The sequence below is a fragment of the Halichoerus grypus genome, chromosome 15 (assembly GCF_964656455.1).
Source record: "Halichoerus grypus chromosome 15, mHalGry1.hap1.1, whole genome shotgun sequence".
Lineage (NCBI taxonomy): Eukaryota > Metazoa > Chordata > Mammalia > Carnivora > Phocidae > Halichoerus > Halichoerus grypus.
Genome location: NC_135726.1, coordinates 59,046,542 through 59,064,950, shown reverse-complemented (window position 1 = coordinate 59,064,950; position 18,409 = coordinate 59,046,542). Strand labels below are relative to the sequence as shown.

Genomic DNA, 18,409 nt, shown 5'->3' with positions numbered 1-18,409 from the left:
AGCCAGAAGTACAAAACTATCAGGTGAGTTAATTGACCCACCCAAACCTAGATTTTGTTCCCATGGTGCCTATTTCCTAGTACCATTTGTGGCTGTCCACAAGGAGAAGTGTGTAGCCTTAATTGGTTACATTAGAAAAAAGATGAACGTCAGCTTTTATACTCAGTCTAGAGGGTTTTTCTAAAAAGAGGGGGCAGATAATAAAAAAAATAAAGACAACTAGGGAAATAAACAGTACAGTAGTTTATCAAAGATGGTTCTTTTGAGACAAACTTTGGCAAGATTGATCAAGGCAAAAGAATGTGAAAACAATGTGTAATAGCATGAAGAAGCCTGATGGCGACTTTATCATATTCTTACTGTTTATGTGAATAATGTATGTTTATCACCTGTATAGGGTTTCTGTGGCTTCACCAATATTGCGTTTAATTTCCCCCCAGTGTACTAGGCAGCACTGTAAGAGAGCTTCACATATACCCACCAGGGTTCCCACCCAGTTGTCTGGGTATACTGAGAAGGGGCTGGTAGAAAAGTGGGCAGGTGAGGGGTGTCACACACCAGAATGCTCTTTCGGAAGCAGTGGCATACAGGTTAACCCAGGATGTTCTCTCTCCCCAGAAACTTCGCTGTGCTTCTGCAGGCATGTAGTAACACATGCCTGTGTCTAAAATCAATTCTAAGATGGGTTTGTGTGCATTATTTTCAATACATTATTTCACTGTGGATACCTGACTTTGTGTCAGGCTGGCACTAGAGGATAAGGGATAGAAAAGTTAATCTCTGATCCATTTAATAGATTTTACGGTTGGCTGTGGGAAGAGGAGCACATAAATTCCAGTATTTAAAAATAAATGTGACAAGTACTTGCAACACCTAAGAGATAAAATACAGCTCAGGAAACCTACCTGAGGAAGTGATGTTAGCAGAGCCTGAGGCTGGGTTCTGGGACAGGCACTCATCAGAAGCATGTGCAGTGCTGAGGGGAAGGGGTCCTGAGCGTACCTGCAAACTCTGCCACTCTGGCCAGTAGAACCTTCGGCAATGATCGAGATGTTCAGAAATAATCAGAAATGGCAGGTTTGGTCCTCATTCCCTTGTACCCCCTTTTCCATTTTTGCTGAGAAAAAAATTGACCTCCAGTTACAGTAATGGCTAGCACCTTGAGCATTTCCCACGTGTGGACATTGGATAGTTAGGCCTTTAGGAATATTAACTTATTTAATCTCACAGTTTTAAAAGGGCTGAGGGCTTTTGTTCCCCTTGTGTAGATAAGGGGACAGACTCCGCTCCAGGACATTGAATAGTTGCCCACGGTCACAAAACCAGTTAGTAGCAGAGCTAACTCTCAAACAGGTCTTAGTGGTGCCCAGAGGTCATGCTTGTAGCTCCCGTGTGAGGCCAACTTTGTGTGCTGTGTGTGTGTGTGTCTGTGTATTGTGGATTTATGCATCTCTGCCTCCTTGGCCTATTCACAAAGCATTGTTGATGCCCCATGTAGGGCAGCCCCACACTGCTGCCTGATCCTCAATTTCTGGGACATGTGTATATCTCCTTACGATCTACAGGTCCCTGAGTACTGACTGTCACAGGCTGCTGCGTCTTTCCTGTTGACTCATGTTTGGTTCCTCCAGTGAAAATTTTACTTAGAAAAATGCTGCCTCCAAAGTACTTGTCTGCCACCAAACCCAAGAAGTCTTGGGCCCCAGATCTGTATGAGCTAGACAGTGACTTGAATAAGGAGCCGGATGCCACCATAAGAGAAGGTGCAACTGACCCTGAATTCTTTCATCAGAGGTTTCGGAATTTCCTCTACGTGGAATTTGTTGGGCCTCGGAAGACGCTGTTCAAACTCCGAAACCTCTGCCTCGATTGGTTGCAGCCGGAGACTCGCACCAAGGAGGAGATTATCGAGCTCTTGGTCCTTGAGCAGTACCTGACCATCCTTCCAGAAAAGATAAAGCCTTGGGTGCGGGCAAAAAAGCCAGAGAACTGTGAGAAGCTAGTTACTCTGCTGGAAAATTACAAGGGGATGTATGAGCCAGGAGGTGAGACTTTGTAGAAGCGTGGTGAAGGCCGTCGGGGAGCTGTGAGCTCCCTGGGGTTCATGGCCTCAGCATTGTTGGTGTTCGAGGCTGGATCGTTTTTTCGTGGGGGGGGCTGGCTTGTTGTGGGACATTCAGTGACACTTCTGGTCCCTCTCTACCACGGATACCAGTTGCACTCCCTCCCCAGCTGTGACAACCACAACATGATGTTGACAAATGTCGCCTGGGGAGTAGAATGCCCTGGTTAAGGACCACCACCCTAGGGTGGTGGGGGAAGGAAAAGCAACACTTCATTGAGGGCCTCCGTGAGGAACTGGTGAGCCTCTGTGGGCCTCACAACCCTGGTCCAGGCTCCCTTTTGTGAAACAGAGGGTGTATTACCCCAGGAAGCTGTCGGTGGCCGCTGTTTAGGGGTGAGGTGGGGGAGCAGTCGCAGCCGCTTGCTGGCCCAGGAGCAGGAGGAGGCTGAGGAATGAGAGGATCTGATCACTGCAGCTTCCTGTTGAGGTGCCGGTAGTGCAGTAGGGGCAAGGGCAGACTCCACTGGGGGAGCTGTTTCGAGAACACAGGCAAGACGTGATAAAGCATTAAGTCAGTGTCTGGTGTCCTCTCAGACGACAACAGTGACCTCCGCAGCGAAGACAGCATGAGCCGGAAGGGAGCAGAGTCCCCGCCACCACGCTCCGCCTCTTCTTTCTGCAGTGAGTAGTAACCCTGTCCGGTTATGCCCCCCGTCGGGGCGTGCTTCCAGACTTCAGCCTAGCTTCCCCTTTCACCAAGCCTGCCACATGGCATAAAAGTGCACGGTGGGCATGAAGCCTTCAGTGAAGACAGCAGCGCCTTCCCCAGGGCAACTGCTGCTACTCACAGATCTGAGGGAAAGTAAATTAATTGATGACATAATGAGACATTTTTAATATCAAAGAAGACACCAGTATATGGCATGAAATACAATTTTCTTTTCTTTTCTTTTTTTTTTTTTTTTAAGATTTTATTCATTTATCTGAGAGAGTGAGTGAGAGGAGAGAGAGGGAGAAACACTTACCTCCTGAGCAGGGAGCCCAATGCGGGACTCGATCCCAGGATCCTGGGATCATGACCTGAGCCAAAAGCAGTCGCTCAACCGACTGAGCCACCCAGGCGCCCCTACAATTTTAAGTAATGAGATAGTATTTAAAGCTGTTGGAAATTTGCAGCAGGCTGTTTGAAGGTATGCCCACAGCCTCCCCAAGAGGGGCAAAGTTCATTACTACTTTGTCTCTAAAAGTTATTTTATTTGTTAAAGGTTCTTCAGTGAACTTTTTAAAAGGTTTGCTTTTGGGGAGGGCATGTGTTTTGTTTCTTTGGAGTAGCATCATGTATCCATTAAGATTGTCAGGCGTAAGCCCAATAGTAGAGGGTCTGAAGTCATTGTCCTGAGTGTGGGCTCAACTGTGTAGGAACTGGAGAACCAACAGAAGTGTTTGAAGGGAAGCCAACCTCTAACCTCTAAACCAACCTTTGGAACTTGCTTTGCAGTATGCCCCACTTAAGCAAAGCCCGCAGTAATGGTGTTCCAGGTCTAGGGTAATAGGAAGAGCCCAGATCATGCTTAGGAGTCTGGGGACCTCAGTGTGGGATCCATTTCCTCCAGGGAGGAGCAAGAATAGTGTTCCTTTCCCAAGTGGTATGTGTACACATGAAGGGAGAACACATGTGTCAGAGCATTTTGTTAACTCCTTGAATGTCTGGCTTTCTCAGGTGACCGGGACCGGGAATGGGACCAGGACTGGGACCGGGACCGGAATCGGGATTGGGAGCTAGATTGGGACCGGGAGCGGGAGCGGAGAGGCAGAAGCAGAGACCTGGAGTCTCGAGACCGCTGGCCATACACCAGGAATCCCAGAAACAGTAAGTCATAAGCTCTGACATCCCTGATGAGCGTGCAGGGTTAGATGGGCCTCGTTCCTTCACGATGCCTTTTCTCTTCCCAGGACTTCCTCAACGGGATCTTTCCCTTCCTCTGATGGAGAAAACAACTTTTGCGATGGAAAGAGAGCGCAAGCGTAGGGACTCTGTGATGGATTATGAGTCAAGATCCCAGGTATGCTTAGGTCTCCTCTCTTTCTGGAAAGGCCATCTTCTTTTCATGGCAGAGATGCCTTTCTTTCCCAAGAGGGTGTGTTCATCTCCCTAGAATCCCAGCTGGGTGTAGGGAGGGGGCAGTTACTCTCTGCAAGGAGCCCAGGCCTGTCCCCAGAGGTGGCAAGTGGCTGGGGTGACTCCTGCCTGTTTTCTCATTTATCCACGTAGAGGGTTTTCCACTCAGCATCTGGGTCGTGCTTTGGTCATGTCGGTTGTTCCTTATTGGGCCAGGGAAACAGAACTATTCTGGAGATCTTTCCGGCCGACCCACTGTGGGGAGCCAGGGAAGTGGCAAAGCCATACAGTAGACTGGCAAGTGCGAGCAGAGGCTCTGGAGCCACGAGAGCTGGGTTTTAAGTCCAGCTCTGCCACCTGTTGGGTGTGCAGCCTTGGACCGTTTACTTAAGCAAGCTGAACCTCAGTTTCCTCATCTGCAGGATGGATGTGGCGATTGGCTCAGCAGGGCTGCTGGGAGGAGTGAGTGCGATATGTATATGTGAAGTGCTTAACGTGACGCCGGGCATGTGGTAGGCACAGCCTACCTCTCAGCTGTTAATGGCAGTCATCTTAAGAGGCAGTGTGCTGGGGAAATTGGTGACAGGAGAAAGACTTGGGATTTGAGCTGACCTTTAAGGAGGAGGGTCACTTAAAACATGGCATTGTGAAGGGGGGCCACAGCATGGAAAGGGCTTGAGAGGAAGGGGGGTAGCTGAGTGCATGGAGCCTGCATCTCCTCTTACTATTAAGGACGTTCCCCCCAGGTCAGGGAGTACAGTAGTGACTGAGATAATTAAGGCCCCTGGATGCCCTGGAAACTTTGAGCCTTACAACAGAGAAGGGCATTCAACAATCCCACAAATAAAATTCCATATAAATACCATATGTAACTGCTTCTTATACAGAGTGCCGTTAAGGAAAAATTGGGAGTTTTTATAACAAGAAATTGTCATGGGGGTCTTGGTTTGGATAGGAAATATCTTGAAGGCAGTAACATTTGACAGCTGAAGGGCAGGAACAGTTGGTTAGGTGAAGTGTCAGGGTCAGGAGATCCCAGGTGAAGGCCCCAAGGCAGGAACCGAACAAAGGCCAGGTTGGCCAGAACACAGAGGGCAAGAGACGCAAGACAGCCTGAGGCATGGGTAGGCCTGGTCACCGGTGTCCTGTAGCCAAGCAGAGAGCTCAGGTCTACCCCAGTGCACTGAGATATATTAGTAATGGTGCCTGCAGTGAGATTTATGAGTTGGGATCAGCTGACGGAGGGCTTTGTATCCTACCCTGAGAGATCTGTCATTTGTCCTCTGTCCTGAAGGCAAGCAAGGATCCACAAGTATGTATGAGAAGGAAGGATGGGTAGTGTCCAGATCTTGAAAGCAGAGCTCCTGCAGCAGCTGAAGGGATGTGGAAGAAGGTGGGTGGGGTCAGAGGTGACTCAGTTTCTCCAGCCCAAATGTCCTTGTGCCAGGAAAACAATCTAAGTTTGTGACACATTTAGTTTGTCACTAATTTTGATGCCTTAGTTGAAGAAACCAAAGTGACCAAAATTGTAGGAATCTAGGCAAAATACTAAATCATAGACTCTTTCTTAAGCTTGATTTTGGAAAAAAAAAAAAAAGTCTCACTGATACGCATTTGCCACCCACGAAGGTGGTCTGCGATGAATATCAGTGGCTCCCGAGCACTGCTGTGCCAGACGGTAGCTAAGTTTTCACTGATATGTGGGGAAATGAAAAATTTCAGTGTCCTTATTTTGGGGGTGTTAGAATACTCTTATGAAATGAAGATGATAGGAGATTTGTAATTGGCTTTTGTCTTATTTTGCTTTTTAAATGCCCTTCCTTGAGGGGCGCCTGGATGGCACAGTTGGTGAAGAGTCCCACTCTTGATATCAGCTCAGAGCTTGATCTCAGGGTCTTAAGTTCAGTCCCCGAGTTGGGCTCCATGCTGGGTGTGGGGCCTACTTTAAAAAAAAATGCCCTTCCTTGACACTGGGAAGAGTTGGCTCCATGTCTGTGTCGTCTAAAAGTTTAGAAGCCACTGATTGCTACTAACTCAGTGTGGTAGGAATAGCAGCTGCAGCAGATGTAAATTGTATCTTGAGGGTATACACAACAGAAAATCCTCATCATCTTTTAGCATTGTGTGTAAATCTCTGAATCACTTACGCGTGTGGGTCCTGCCGTGAAAGTGAAGTGGTGCCACGATGCTCTCTGGGTGGCACCCATTCGAGTGGAACTTGATTGCAGCTTGTGCAAATTTAGATGCCATTTTGGTTACAGATACAAAGTGACCAACTGCTTTAGAGAAGCCCACTTACATAGATTAACTTCATTTGAAATCAGAGCATCATTTTTCTTTCATAGGAACAATGTAGTTCAAAATTTAACATGCATTTATTTTACTCAGGCAAATGGAGAGAAGAATATGAAAAACAGTCATTCCTTTTTGCCATTGTCCTTGGGGGTCTGTCAACACCAGGGGTGGTGACCCTTCTGACTCCCTGTGCCCCCCAAGTTCTTAACCGCATCTGTTTCTCTCCTAATCCCCCAAGTTAGAAGCCCTGGTTTCCTTCCTCTTACCAGAAATGCATCTATGTTCCCACCCATACTTTCCTTCGTAGTATAATAAATCGGTGCTGGGACTTAGGAAGCACTGTCACAAAGCTGAGCATAGCACGGCTCTTGCTCTTGAACTTGCTGTCGGACAGGAGATTGGCACCCAGCAAAAACAATGCAAGTTAGCTTTATGGGGTGGCAGTTGTACCGAGTTTGCAGTGCTAGTTCGTTGTTCTAGGAATTCTCAGCCTGGACCTAGAAAGAGTTTCATTTTTGAAACTCTGCTTAGTTTTGGTTGTGGTTTTTGCTTTTTATCACTGGATGTTGGCAGTTGCATAAATGAGCTTCCATCTTAACTCCCAGTGTATTTGCCTATTTATCTTTCTCCATAGGAGATACATCTAATTCACTTTTTTTTTTTTTGCTACATTTCATATGGCTATAATGCCACTTCCCAGAAAGGAAGTGTAATAAATTTAATATCAAAATATCTTTACATAGTAATTTAGTGATTTACACTTTCTTTATGTAGTTTTTCTTGATGTTTAAACAACACATCACTTTGCAGAAAATCCTCACCCACAATATTGCAAGGCAGGTTGATGCCTAACTCTCCATTTTACAGATGAAGAACCTGAGGCTCAGAAAGATTTCTGTTCCCAAGGTTGCATGGCTCATAAATGGTACAGTTTTCCTTTGACCCTTGAGTTTTCTCTGGCTCCAAAACCTGCGGGCTTCCCATGGTGCTGTGTCCATCCTTAAGTCTGTCTCCAGGCCTTGGTGTGGTACTCCCTGGGACCACACTTCCCTGAAACCAGTGACATTCTAGTGCACAGTAAGAAAAGGTCCTGTAAGATCCTGCATAAAAGACTCTTCTGAGTAATGCAGGGAATTTTAAAATTATTTTTAGAGACATAGCCGTTAAAGTGGAAGAGGCTTAAAAAATGGAGGCTTTCAGTACTTAAAGTTACATCTGGGTTATTTGGAACTTGTCCACACCTAGAAGAGCCCACCATGTATCCATGTTGTACAGTGAAGGTGAGCACAGGACACAGTGGGACCGTGGAGGGAGGTTTAAGTCACAGTTCCTGACGAGATGTCTGCTGAAACACATTTTCCTTCTGTCCTTGCGTATGCCACGCATAATTGGTGTTTGGCCTGTTGAAGCTCTCCCACCAATCCCTTTTCTCTGTGTCAGAGTCTTACCACTTAAGGTCCCACCCAAGTCCTTCTACAAAACCCTGAGCTGTCCCTCTACCAAACCTATTTAGCACTGATTATCTGTACCCCACTTTATTGTTTATTGTTCTCTAATTGTTTCATGAGTCTTTTCTCTCCAACCAAATTATAAGCTGCATGAGGGCAAGGAATATGTGTCATACGTCTTTTGGATCTTCCTCAGAGTATAGCGCCAAGGTAGGTACAAAGTAGGTCCGTAGTAAAACTTGCCTTGGATCACTCAGAACCCCAAACACTGTGAGCACTTTCTACGTATCTTTGTGTGTGTAGCGCCCATGTTGCCAGATTTCTTCTCTCTTGGATGCCCGCGGAAAGACTCCATTGAGAGGTCTGTGTTTGGTATTTTAGGATGCAGTGTCATACCAGGACGTTGTGAACCTGACTGAGGACAGGAAGCCTCAGAACCCGATTCAGGACAACATGGAGAACTATAGGAAGCTGCTCTCTCTGGGTAAGCAGCTGCTTCTGTCAGTTACTCCAGACCTAGTCATTGAAGCTTTTTGTCACCTTATTTTTAAAGCTGCGTGGGATATTAGAGTTGATGTTAATATATTTGGGCTTTAAGGGTAATAAGAAGCCTTTGAAATATTTCAAGGAGAGAAGTAAATGATGAGATTTCTATTTTTGAGAAATCATTCTGGCTTTGGGTGAAGAATGTATTGTACAAGGTGGAAGAGAATGGGGAGATGTGTCTTGCCACAAGAGTTGGTACTTTTTTCTAGAGAGGTGGCAGTGAAGATTTTCAAATACACATGTAGAATGGGATCCTGAGTTCCCGTTTGGACTGTCCTCGAAGTCATCTAGCTCCATTCATAGCAGGCAATTGGCTATGCAGGTCTGATGCTGAGGAGAGACATGTGCAAGGCAGTGGAGTTCAGAGAACAGCTGGAGAAAAGAGTCAAGGAAGAAGAGAACCATGGAAGCCAGTGAAAAAGAGGGTGTCAGGATTTAAAAGGTGGTTACAGAAGGGTGAAGACTAAAAAGGATGCACTGGATTTAAGGACACAGGTGGTCTCTGTACAGACTTCTAGGTGGAGTCAGGAGAATTAATTAAAATTCAGGCTAGAATGGGCTGAGAAGTGGACAGTAAGGATGTGGGACTGCACATAGAAGACGTTCAAGGAGTTGGGTATGGGCTACCTCCTGCTTAGTGGATTGTAGGAAGGTAGGCACCATCTTATGGTGATGAGTCTTGTACCTAACTTGACTATAGCTATATAAGTGATAAATCATATTATTCTTGTGAACAGGGGTTCAGCTTGCCGAAGACGATGGCCACTCCCACATGACACAAGGCCACTCATCGAGGTCAAAGAGAAGTAGTGCCTACCCGAGCACCAGTCGAGGTAAGCACTAGGCAGATCGCAGCTAGTGGCCACTTTAGGTAGTGAGATGGGAGCTGTACGTACATATTGGTAAATCTCTTACATTTTATATTCACACCATCATCTCAGAAGTCCCACTCTTACTTCACACAGGGACTAGGGAGTATTTACATTTGGGGTTTCTTTTAAGGTCTGAAAACCATGCCTGAAACCAAAAAGTCAACCCATCGGCGGGGAATTTGTGAAGATGAATCTTCCCACGGGGTGATAATGGAAAAATTCATCAAGGATGTTTCGCGCAACTCCAAATCGGGACGGGCCAGGGAATCTAATGATCGGTCACAGAGGTTCCCCAGAAGACCAGACAATGATTGGAAAGAAGTTTCATTCTACAAGAGGGAGTCGGTGATTCAGGAGAGGGGCTATGAAGGGAATGCCTTTGGGGGAAGCTATAATTTTAACTCGAGTCTTGTTTCCAAAAAGAGAGTTCTTGAAAGAAAAAGGCGCTATCAGTTTGACACAGATGGGAAGGGCTCCGTTCATGAGCAGAAAGGCTATGCAAGGAAGAGACCTTTTGAATGTAGTGAAATGAGAAAAGCCATGAGCATGAGCAGCCTTAGCGCCCCCTCCTTCACTGAGTCACACCCACTTGATTTTGGGGCAATGCCTTATGTGTGTGATGAGTGTGGGAGGTCTTTCAGTGTGATTTCAGAATTTGTCGAACATCAGATCATGCATACTAGAGAGAATCTCTATGAGTATGGTGAATCGTTTATTCATAGTGTGGCTGTCAGTGAGGTCCAGAAAAGTCAGGCTGGGGGGAAACGCTTTGAATGTAAAGAGTGTGGGGAAACCTTCAATAAGAGTGCCGCTCTTGCCGAACATCGGAAAATTCATGCTAGAGAGCATCTTGCAGAATGTAATGACGAGGAGTATGAGGAGCCCTTCATGCCTAGCCCAACCTTCAGTGAGCTTCAGAAAATATATGGAAAGGATAAATTCTATGAATGTAAGGTGTGTAAGGAAACCTTCCTTCATAGTTCTGCCCTGATTGACCACCAGAAAACCCATGGTAGAGATGACAAAGATAATGAGCGTGGGGAAGCCTTTAAACCCAGCCCACCCCTTAATGAGGTTCAGAAAATGTATGGTAAAGAGAAAATGTATGAATGTAAGGTGTGCGGGGAGACCTTCCATCATAGCTCATCCCTGAAAGAACATCAGAAGATCCATACTAGAGGAAACCTATTCGAAAATAAGGGTAAAATGTGTGAGGAAACCTTTATTCCTGGTCAGTCCCTTAAAAGGCGTCAGAAATCTTACTCAAAAGAGAAGCTCTATGACTTTAAAGATGGTGGGGATGCCTTTAGGCAAAGCTCAGACCTCAGTGAGCATCAGAAAATTCATTCTCGAAAGAACCACTATGAAGGCAGAGGGTACGAGAAGTCTGTCATTCATAGCGTGCCCTTCACTGAATCTCAGAAGAGTCATACTATAACAAGACCACCTGAAAACGAGGACGAGAAGGCGTTCAACATCAGCTCTAACCCTGATGACAACCAGAAGATTCCTACTAAAGAAAATGCGTGTGAGAGGAAACCATATGAGAGGTCTGTTATTCATAGCTTAGCCTTTGCTAAAGCTCAGAAAAGTCACAGTGCAGTGGGGCCCAGTAAATCACAAGTGATTGCAGAGTCTACCCAGACCTCAGGTGTTATCGAACATCAGAAAGTCCATGCCGGAGAGAATTCCGAAGGAAAGAAATATGAGAGGTCTGTCATCCATAGCTTAGCTGCTTTCAAACCTCCCAAAAATTACAACGGAAATGAAGTCGTTGAATGTGATGAAAAGGGAGAATCCTCTACTTACATCTCAGACCTTCATGATAAGCAACAGAAAACTCCTGCCAGAGAGAACCCTTATGAAGGGGCTAAGAGTAACAACTACAAGGACTCCGTTATACAAAGTGTATCCCGTATCGAACCTCAGAAAAGTCTTACTAGTCCCGGGTCCAGTGAATCGTCTGTTCCCGGCTCAAATGTCCGCGAACATCAGAAGGCTCGTGCTAAGAAAAAAAACATTGAGCGTAGGAACTATGAGACCTCTGTAATTCACTCCCTACGTTTTGGCGAACCTCAAACATTTCGCCCTAGAGAGAAATTCTATGAATGTCCAGAGTGTGGAGAATCCTTTGTTCGTAGCTCCGACCTCAGTGAGCATCAGAAGATTCACGATAGAAAGAAGCCCTCTGGAAGTAAAAACTATGAAAGATCTGTAATTCGCAGCTTAGCCTCTACTGACCCTCAGACAAGTTATGCTGAACAAGCACAGACAAGTTATGCTGAACACCCAGGGCAGATGAGATACTCTGAACAGCCAGCACAGACAAGTTACGCTAAACAACCAGCACAGGCGAGTTACACTAAACAACCAGCACAGGCGAGTTATACTAAACAACCAGCACAGGCGAGTTATACTAAACAAGCAGTGCAGGCGAGTTATGCTAAACAACCAGTGCAGACAAATTACATTGCACACCCAGTGCAGATAAGTTACTCTGAACACCCAATGCAGATGAGTTATACTAAACAACCACCACAGATGAGTTACACTAAACAACCAGTACAGATGAGTTACACTAAACAACCATCACTGATGAGTTACGCCGAAGAGCAAGCACAGACGAGTTATGCTCAACAGCAAGTGTGCAATAAATGTAAAGAGTGTGGGGAATGCTTTGCCACCATTGAAGAGCTTGGTGCACATCAGAAAATCTATGCCCGAGAAGAATTCCATGGTCGGAAGCTCTTTGGAAACTCTGTTATTCAGGGCATAGGCCTTGATGGGCCTCGGCAGGTAGAGCCTCGGCAGGAAGAGCCTCAGCAGGATGAGCCAGATGAACAGGACGAGCAGGATGAGCAGGATGAGCCTGAAGACACAATCTATGGATGTAAGGATTGTGGGCTGGGCTTTGCAGATCGCGCAGACCTTAAGGATCATCAGAAGGTTCATGGCAGAGAGTATCTCATCGACAGTCGTGAGTACACGCATTCTGTAATCCATACCCATTCTGTCAGTGAATATCAGAAAGATTATATTGGAGAGCAGCTCTATGAATGCCCTGCATGTGGGGAATCTTTTGTTCATAGCTCATTCCTTTTTGAGCATCAGAAAATCCATGAGCAAGATCAATTCTTTGGCCATAGAAGGTATGAGGAGCCTTTTATGCAACCCTTGGTCATTAACCCACGGAGGCCTCGTGCCCCACAGAAGAATCCTCCTGCAGGAACATCCCTTCAATGCCACGTGTGTGGACAAGACTTCATTCATGGCTCTGTCCTTAGTGAACATATGAGAATTCATACTGGAGAGGATTTACTGGAGCAGGGCCAGGGAAGTGAAGATGCAGTCAGTCCAGGCTTAGCCCTTACTGAGTTTCAGAGAAGTCAAACCGAAGAGAAACACTATGAATGTAAAACATGTGGAGAATCCTTCCTCAATCAGTCAGACCTTAGGGAGCACATGAGAATTCATGAGAAAGATGAGCCCTATGATTATGGGGCCTCCTTCGTTCACACCTCATTTCTTACTGAGCCCCCTAAAAGAGATTCACCATTCTATGAATGCAAGGACTGTGGGAAGTCCTTCATTCATAACACAGTTCTCACTAAACATCAGAAGCTTCATCTTGAAGAGGAAGAAGAAGAAGGAGCCCAGGAGGTTGAAGCCAATGTCCTTGTTCCACGAGAAGTTCTTCGGATCCAGGGATCAAACGTAGAAGCTGCTGAGCCAGAGGTGGAGGCTGCTGAACCAGAGGTGGAGGCTGCTGAGCCTAATGTGGAGGCTGCTGAGCCCAATGGAGAGGCCGAAGGGCCAGATGGGGAGGCTGCGGAGCCAAATGGGGAGGCTGAACAGCCCAACGGAGAGGCTGAACAGCCCAATGGAGATGCTGATGAACCAGATGGTGCAGGGATAGAAGACCCAGAAGAAAGAGCTGAAGAGCCAGAGGGAAAGGCTGAAGAGCCAGAGGGAGATGCTGATGAGCCAGATGGGGCAGGGATCGAAGACCCAGAAGAAGAAGGTGAAGATCAAGAGATTCAGGTTGAAGAACCATACTATGACTGTAGGGAATGTGGAGAAACCTTCACTTCCAACTCAGCTTATGGTGAGCATCTGAAAACCCATGCCAGGGTGATAATATTTGAGCCTGGAAATGTCTATGGGGAAAGCTCACGCTACACTGAACATGCCAGCACCAGCACTAGTGGCAACGATAGGGCTGATGACAAGTACTTCAAATGTGATGTCTGTGGGCAGCTTTTCAGTGATCGCCTTTCCCTTGCTAGACACCAGAATACTCATACCGGCTGAGAACACGAGTATAAAGTTTAGAAAATCTTCATTTAGAACTTGACTCCTACTAAACCAGAGACTTCAACCCATAATAGTGTCAGAAGAAAACTTACCTTGGCATGTACACACCTGATTTTTAATATCAGACAACTCAGACTAAAAGGAGACCGAAGGTGGAAACTCCTTTGGTTTTAGCTCTCCTCCATCACACATCAGTGTATGCATGTGGGAAAGCTATAGCACATACCTTTCATCTGAGTAATCTATTGAGGGAAAATCCTAGACGTTTTTGAGATTACAGAAATTGCCCAGTCAGATGTAAATGACACTTCTATAACCTATATATAATGTTCCCTGCAATGTATATAAAATAGCATATCATAGCAGAACAGTAATCACATATATTTGGATTTGATATGATATACAGTTACCGTTTACTGTCCAGAAGTACCTTACCTGGTACTCTGATTTTTTTTTTCTTTTTTGGAGGAGGAAGAGAGCAACAAATTAGAATATATTTCTAAGTATCTTAGATTCTGAGAAAGACTTATTGTGCATTATTTGAACCCCATCAGTATCGTTTTGAGTAATTGTGTATTGTTCCTTACCCTTAAGTATTCCTGTAAAAGTGTAAGCATGAAAGGTAAAATGTCTTTTATTCTTTGCTGTTTGAAAAGAGAAGTACTTGGAACTTCCTTTTCAGCCTTTTTGTCTACACCAACACTTTGGAACCTAATGCTGTGTAAGCCTTTACAATATGTGGATTGGCCTTTTGTGACCCAAAGTGGTTGGTTGCCACATTGTACCTTGCAGTGATTCTCATGCAAAAATATTACGAGTTTTTTTTTTTTTAACCAACTTGATGTGTGTTTGATAGTGAATTTATAAAAGCTGAAGCTTTTCCCTATAAATCTTATGCTTTTGCCTTTAAAGAGTGGGTTGCAACCATCACTAGATCACAGTAGTGCCTACTGATGATTGAGAACCAGAGGGAGAGGCTTTCATGTTGTAAATAAGGATGCAGGCTTACAATTTCCATCACTTCCTTTGTGCGCTTCCTGCCTTAAGTGACAAGTAGCAGCGTGGCTTCATTAGTATTATACGGCCACAAATCAGTTTGCACCCTGGGTGCCCAGGAGCTAGTATCCTTAGAGCTTTCTATCACTTAATTCTCGTCTTCACCTGTCTGACCCTCCACCCCATGTCTAACTTGCATTTTAAAAATTAAAAAAAAAAAAACTTTCTTTACAGTCAACTTAAGCTTAACATGGACTCAGGTTCCCCAGCAGCCTTAATTTGTTTCCTTACCATCTGTTCCTCCCTCTTTCAGCCCTTCTAAGTATTTCCGAGCTATCCATTAGTGTCACGTTTGTCCGATCACCTCAGTTTTCCACTTAATCACAAATTGACCTCATAGCTTGAGGTTTCCTGTGTCCTGTTCTGTGGACCACCTGTGCTCCTTTTGCTTCCCCTCCCCTTGCATAATGACTATTAAATTTTTTGGCTTTGAGTTGGCTGGAAAAAAAAAATTTTTTTAAAAATTTAAAGTGGATCTGTAGATTAAGTGAGCAAAAGATAACAGCAGATAATTTGAGCAAGCAAAATTAATATACCTGCTGGGGGAATGTGTCTAAATCTCACTCTCCTAGATCCGCATGGTTGGGGCTTGGAGAGTGTTATGTCAGAGCTGCAGGGAATGCCAAAGTCGAGGGAGGTTGTACTGTTGAAAGAATGAAGCAGAAATGAGGAAGCCAAAGAAGGGAGTCCTAATATATCACCAGATCTAGGAGGCTAGGAAGCAGACAGAAGGAAATACGGGAAGCAAGGCTTAGAAGACCAGGTTGGTAGGAATGAATTGAGCAGGAAGTCCTGGGCAGTTAAGAAGGGGCCTTTTCGGTGTAGGTGAGGGCCAGCTGCATAGAAAGACCTGAGGTTGGAATGGACATTCAAGGAGCATTGAGGCCCCACATCACAGGAGGACCCTTTAGATGGGAACCAGCATTGATGTTATTGGGGTGAATTTGGGTTTATCACTGTTGGCAGTATTAAACAACTTGCCAAACATCAGAGTGCCCATTCCAACCTTATGTTAGTGAAAAATTAGGAACAACGTAAATGCCAAACAGTGCGAGAATGATTACATGAAGGTATCCATGGAGTGTCATGCAGCTGTTTAAAAATGATAATCATGAAGAGTTATGTAGCAACATGGAAATATATTTACGGAATATTGAGTGGAAAAAGCAGGACACAGAATTATATTTATACTACAGTTATAACTGATTAAAAATGTATGCTTATAGTCAAAAGCTGTTGTGTTGTTGTTGTAGGCTTATAGTTGAGCATTATTTTCTTAAATTCTTTGAATGTTCTTTATGGTAGTGTTACTAAAAAGTTTATAATCACATTTCCATTGTGAACATAATTTGAACTCATTATCAGACACTTGGAAAATACAGAAAAGTGGAGGAAAAAAATCCATATTCCAACCATCCAAAGACAGATATACTCTTCAACATCTTGTTTATTCTTGTTTCTGTGCACAGGTTTATGATTATAACTGTGTCAAAATGTGTATTCAAAATAGCTGTTATGTTATCTTTGTGGAATTATGGTTAAATACTTTCATCTTAATGTCTTCAAATGTTCCTTATAATAGTGTTCTGCTAACAAAGTTTATTATGTTTGTTTACATTACAAGCATAATACATACCCAGAGGAAAAACTGGAAAATACACTAAATTAGAAAAGAGAAAAAAGTCACCCATATTCCCAACACACAACAACTACTGTTAACATCTTGATCTATTTCCTCCATCTTGTTTTAGTGCACAAGCCTGTGATTATAATGGTGTTAAATATGTATGCATAAAGTCTAAAATGAAAAAAAAATATGGAAAATAATTAAAATAGTGTTGTCATTGTGGGATTATGGTTAAATATATTGTCTCAAATTCCTTGAATGACCTTTGGTGTTTTGGTATTAAATCTTATGTATGTATTTCTCCATTACAAATATAATACATACTCATAGCAAACTTTGGAAAATTCAGTAAACTAGAAGAAAAGAAATTCACCCATACTCCCAACACCCAGCAACAATTGCTGTTAACATCTTGATCTGTGCACCAGTCTATGATAATTAGGGTGTTAATGATTAAGTATATATAGAGTCAAAGATGGGAAGAAATATGGAAGACAGTTAAATAGTTGTGTGGTTGTTGTGGGATTATGGTTAAATATTTTGGTTTCCTCGAATGGTCTTTATCATAGTGTTTTGGTAATCCACCTTTATCGCATATATTTCCATTATAAACACTGTATGTGTTCTTTATAGAAACTTTGAAGTTGCAGAAATGTAGAAGAGAAACTCGCCCATATTTTCACCATCCAAAGACTGTGGTTAACATCTTGATATATTTTCTTCATCTTGTTTCTGTGCACAGGTTTTTGGTTTGATAATATGGTTGTGGTTGTTCTATCTATCTGTAATAGTGTCAACAATAAAAATAAAGTTAAAAATAAGATATTTGTCAGTCTCTTCTTTTGTCCATTTTAAGTGTTTGGGGTTGGTAAATGCAATTTTTTGTTACAACTAGAAAGCCAAAAGCTTAGTGCCTCCTTAGGCCTTTAAGTTTGGCTTATGAGTCTTAGTACATTTTTAAGTATTTATTTCAACAATTCCTTCTAAGAGCTATCTTAATACTATAGGATTCCACATTTTTAACTGCACTTCTGTATATTCCAATAGTGTTTTTAAACTTGATAATAAACAGAAGTATATTTCAGTTACTTGAGTCAGCATTTTAATTTTTAATCTCAAATATGAGATTCTCTCAAGCAAAAAACTACAAACAAGAGTGATCCCTTAACATAAAAATGTTAATACTATGGTTTAGAATCTCTTTATTATTATTTTTTAAGATTTTATCTGACAGAGAGCGCACAAGCAGGGGAAGCAGCAGGCGTAGGCAGAGGGAGAAAGAAGCAGGCTCCCCACTGAGCAGGGAGCCCCACGTGGGGCTCAATCCCAGGACCCTGAGATAATGACCTGAGCCGAAGGCAGATGCTTAACTGAGCCACCCAGGTGCCCCTAGAATCTCTTTAAAGTGTCTATTCCTAACTCTTTCTTGAGGTTAAAAGTTTTCAGGGGAGTAATTTCTCTTATTTTAACCTGACTTTACCACCCGAAACATCTCATGCAATTTGGTAGGTTACCATCCCAGGTAAATTGGGAGGTAATTTTTAAACATGCCTGTAATTCCATTATGATCAGAGATTTTTGGCCAGGTTGCTAACTGGATCACTATTGGCTACAACTGTGGTTTGCATCATACCCAATTTGGAATTGCTGTGTCCTTGACTCCATGACACAAAGGAGGTGGTTAGATACTTGACCCCTTCTAATCTGCATGTCACACGATTGGATTCTACTCCTTAGGATCTAAAAATGTGGTTTTCATTTAATTTCTAACTACTCTGGAATTTGACAGTGGCAGAGTCCTGGGTTCTTTTATTAACTTATTTATATTAAAATGAAAGCCTATTGAATTATGGTTATCTCTTGGTCACAGCTTTGATGGCCCTTCTATGGTAAGGGGTATCAGCATAGTTCAGGGTGAGAGGGTCAGTTCTTTTAAGATTGATTTCCTGAAGAGTATATTACAAAAGGAAATAGAGAAAGGGAATTAAGTGAAGGTCATTTGGGGTTGCCTGATGAGCACTTTCACTCTTCAGGAATTCCTCCACTGTGTGTTAGTTGTAGAGGTAA

The 18,409-nt window shown here is 43.7% G+C and overlaps 1 protein-coding gene across 15 annotated transcripts in view; it reads left to right on the top strand.

The window, feature by feature from the left end:
• The window catches only part of PEG3 (paternally expressed 3), a 33,666-nt gene extending 16,503 nt beyond the window's left edge, over positions 1 to 17,163 (top strand). For 9 of the 15 annotated variants that reach the window (XM_078062403.1, XM_078062411.1, XM_078062410.1 and 6 more), the window contains 7 exons: positions 1,566 to 2,045; positions 2,660 to 2,746; positions 3,786 to 3,935; positions 4,019 to 4,128; positions 8,309 to 8,411; positions 9,211 to 9,306; positions 9,476 to 17,163. In XM_078062403.1, coding sequence (XP_077918529.1) covers positions 1,652 to 2,045; positions 2,660 to 2,746; positions 3,786 to 3,935; positions 4,019 to 4,128; positions 8,309 to 8,411; positions 9,211 to 9,306; positions 9,476 to 13,656 — 5,121 coding nt within the window. In that variant the 5' untranslated portion in view covers positions 1,566 to 1,651 and the 3' untranslated portion in view covers positions 13,657 to 17,163. The remainder of the gene's footprint in view (positions 1 to 1,565; positions 2,046 to 2,659; positions 2,747 to 3,785; positions 3,936 to 4,018; positions 4,129 to 8,308; positions 8,412 to 9,210; positions 9,307 to 9,475) is intronic. The other 6 variants (XM_078062412.1, XM_078062415.1, XM_078062414.1 and 3 more) reach the window with 2 other exon arrangements.
• The last annotated feature ends 1,246 nt before the right edge of the window (positions 17,164 to 18,409 follow it).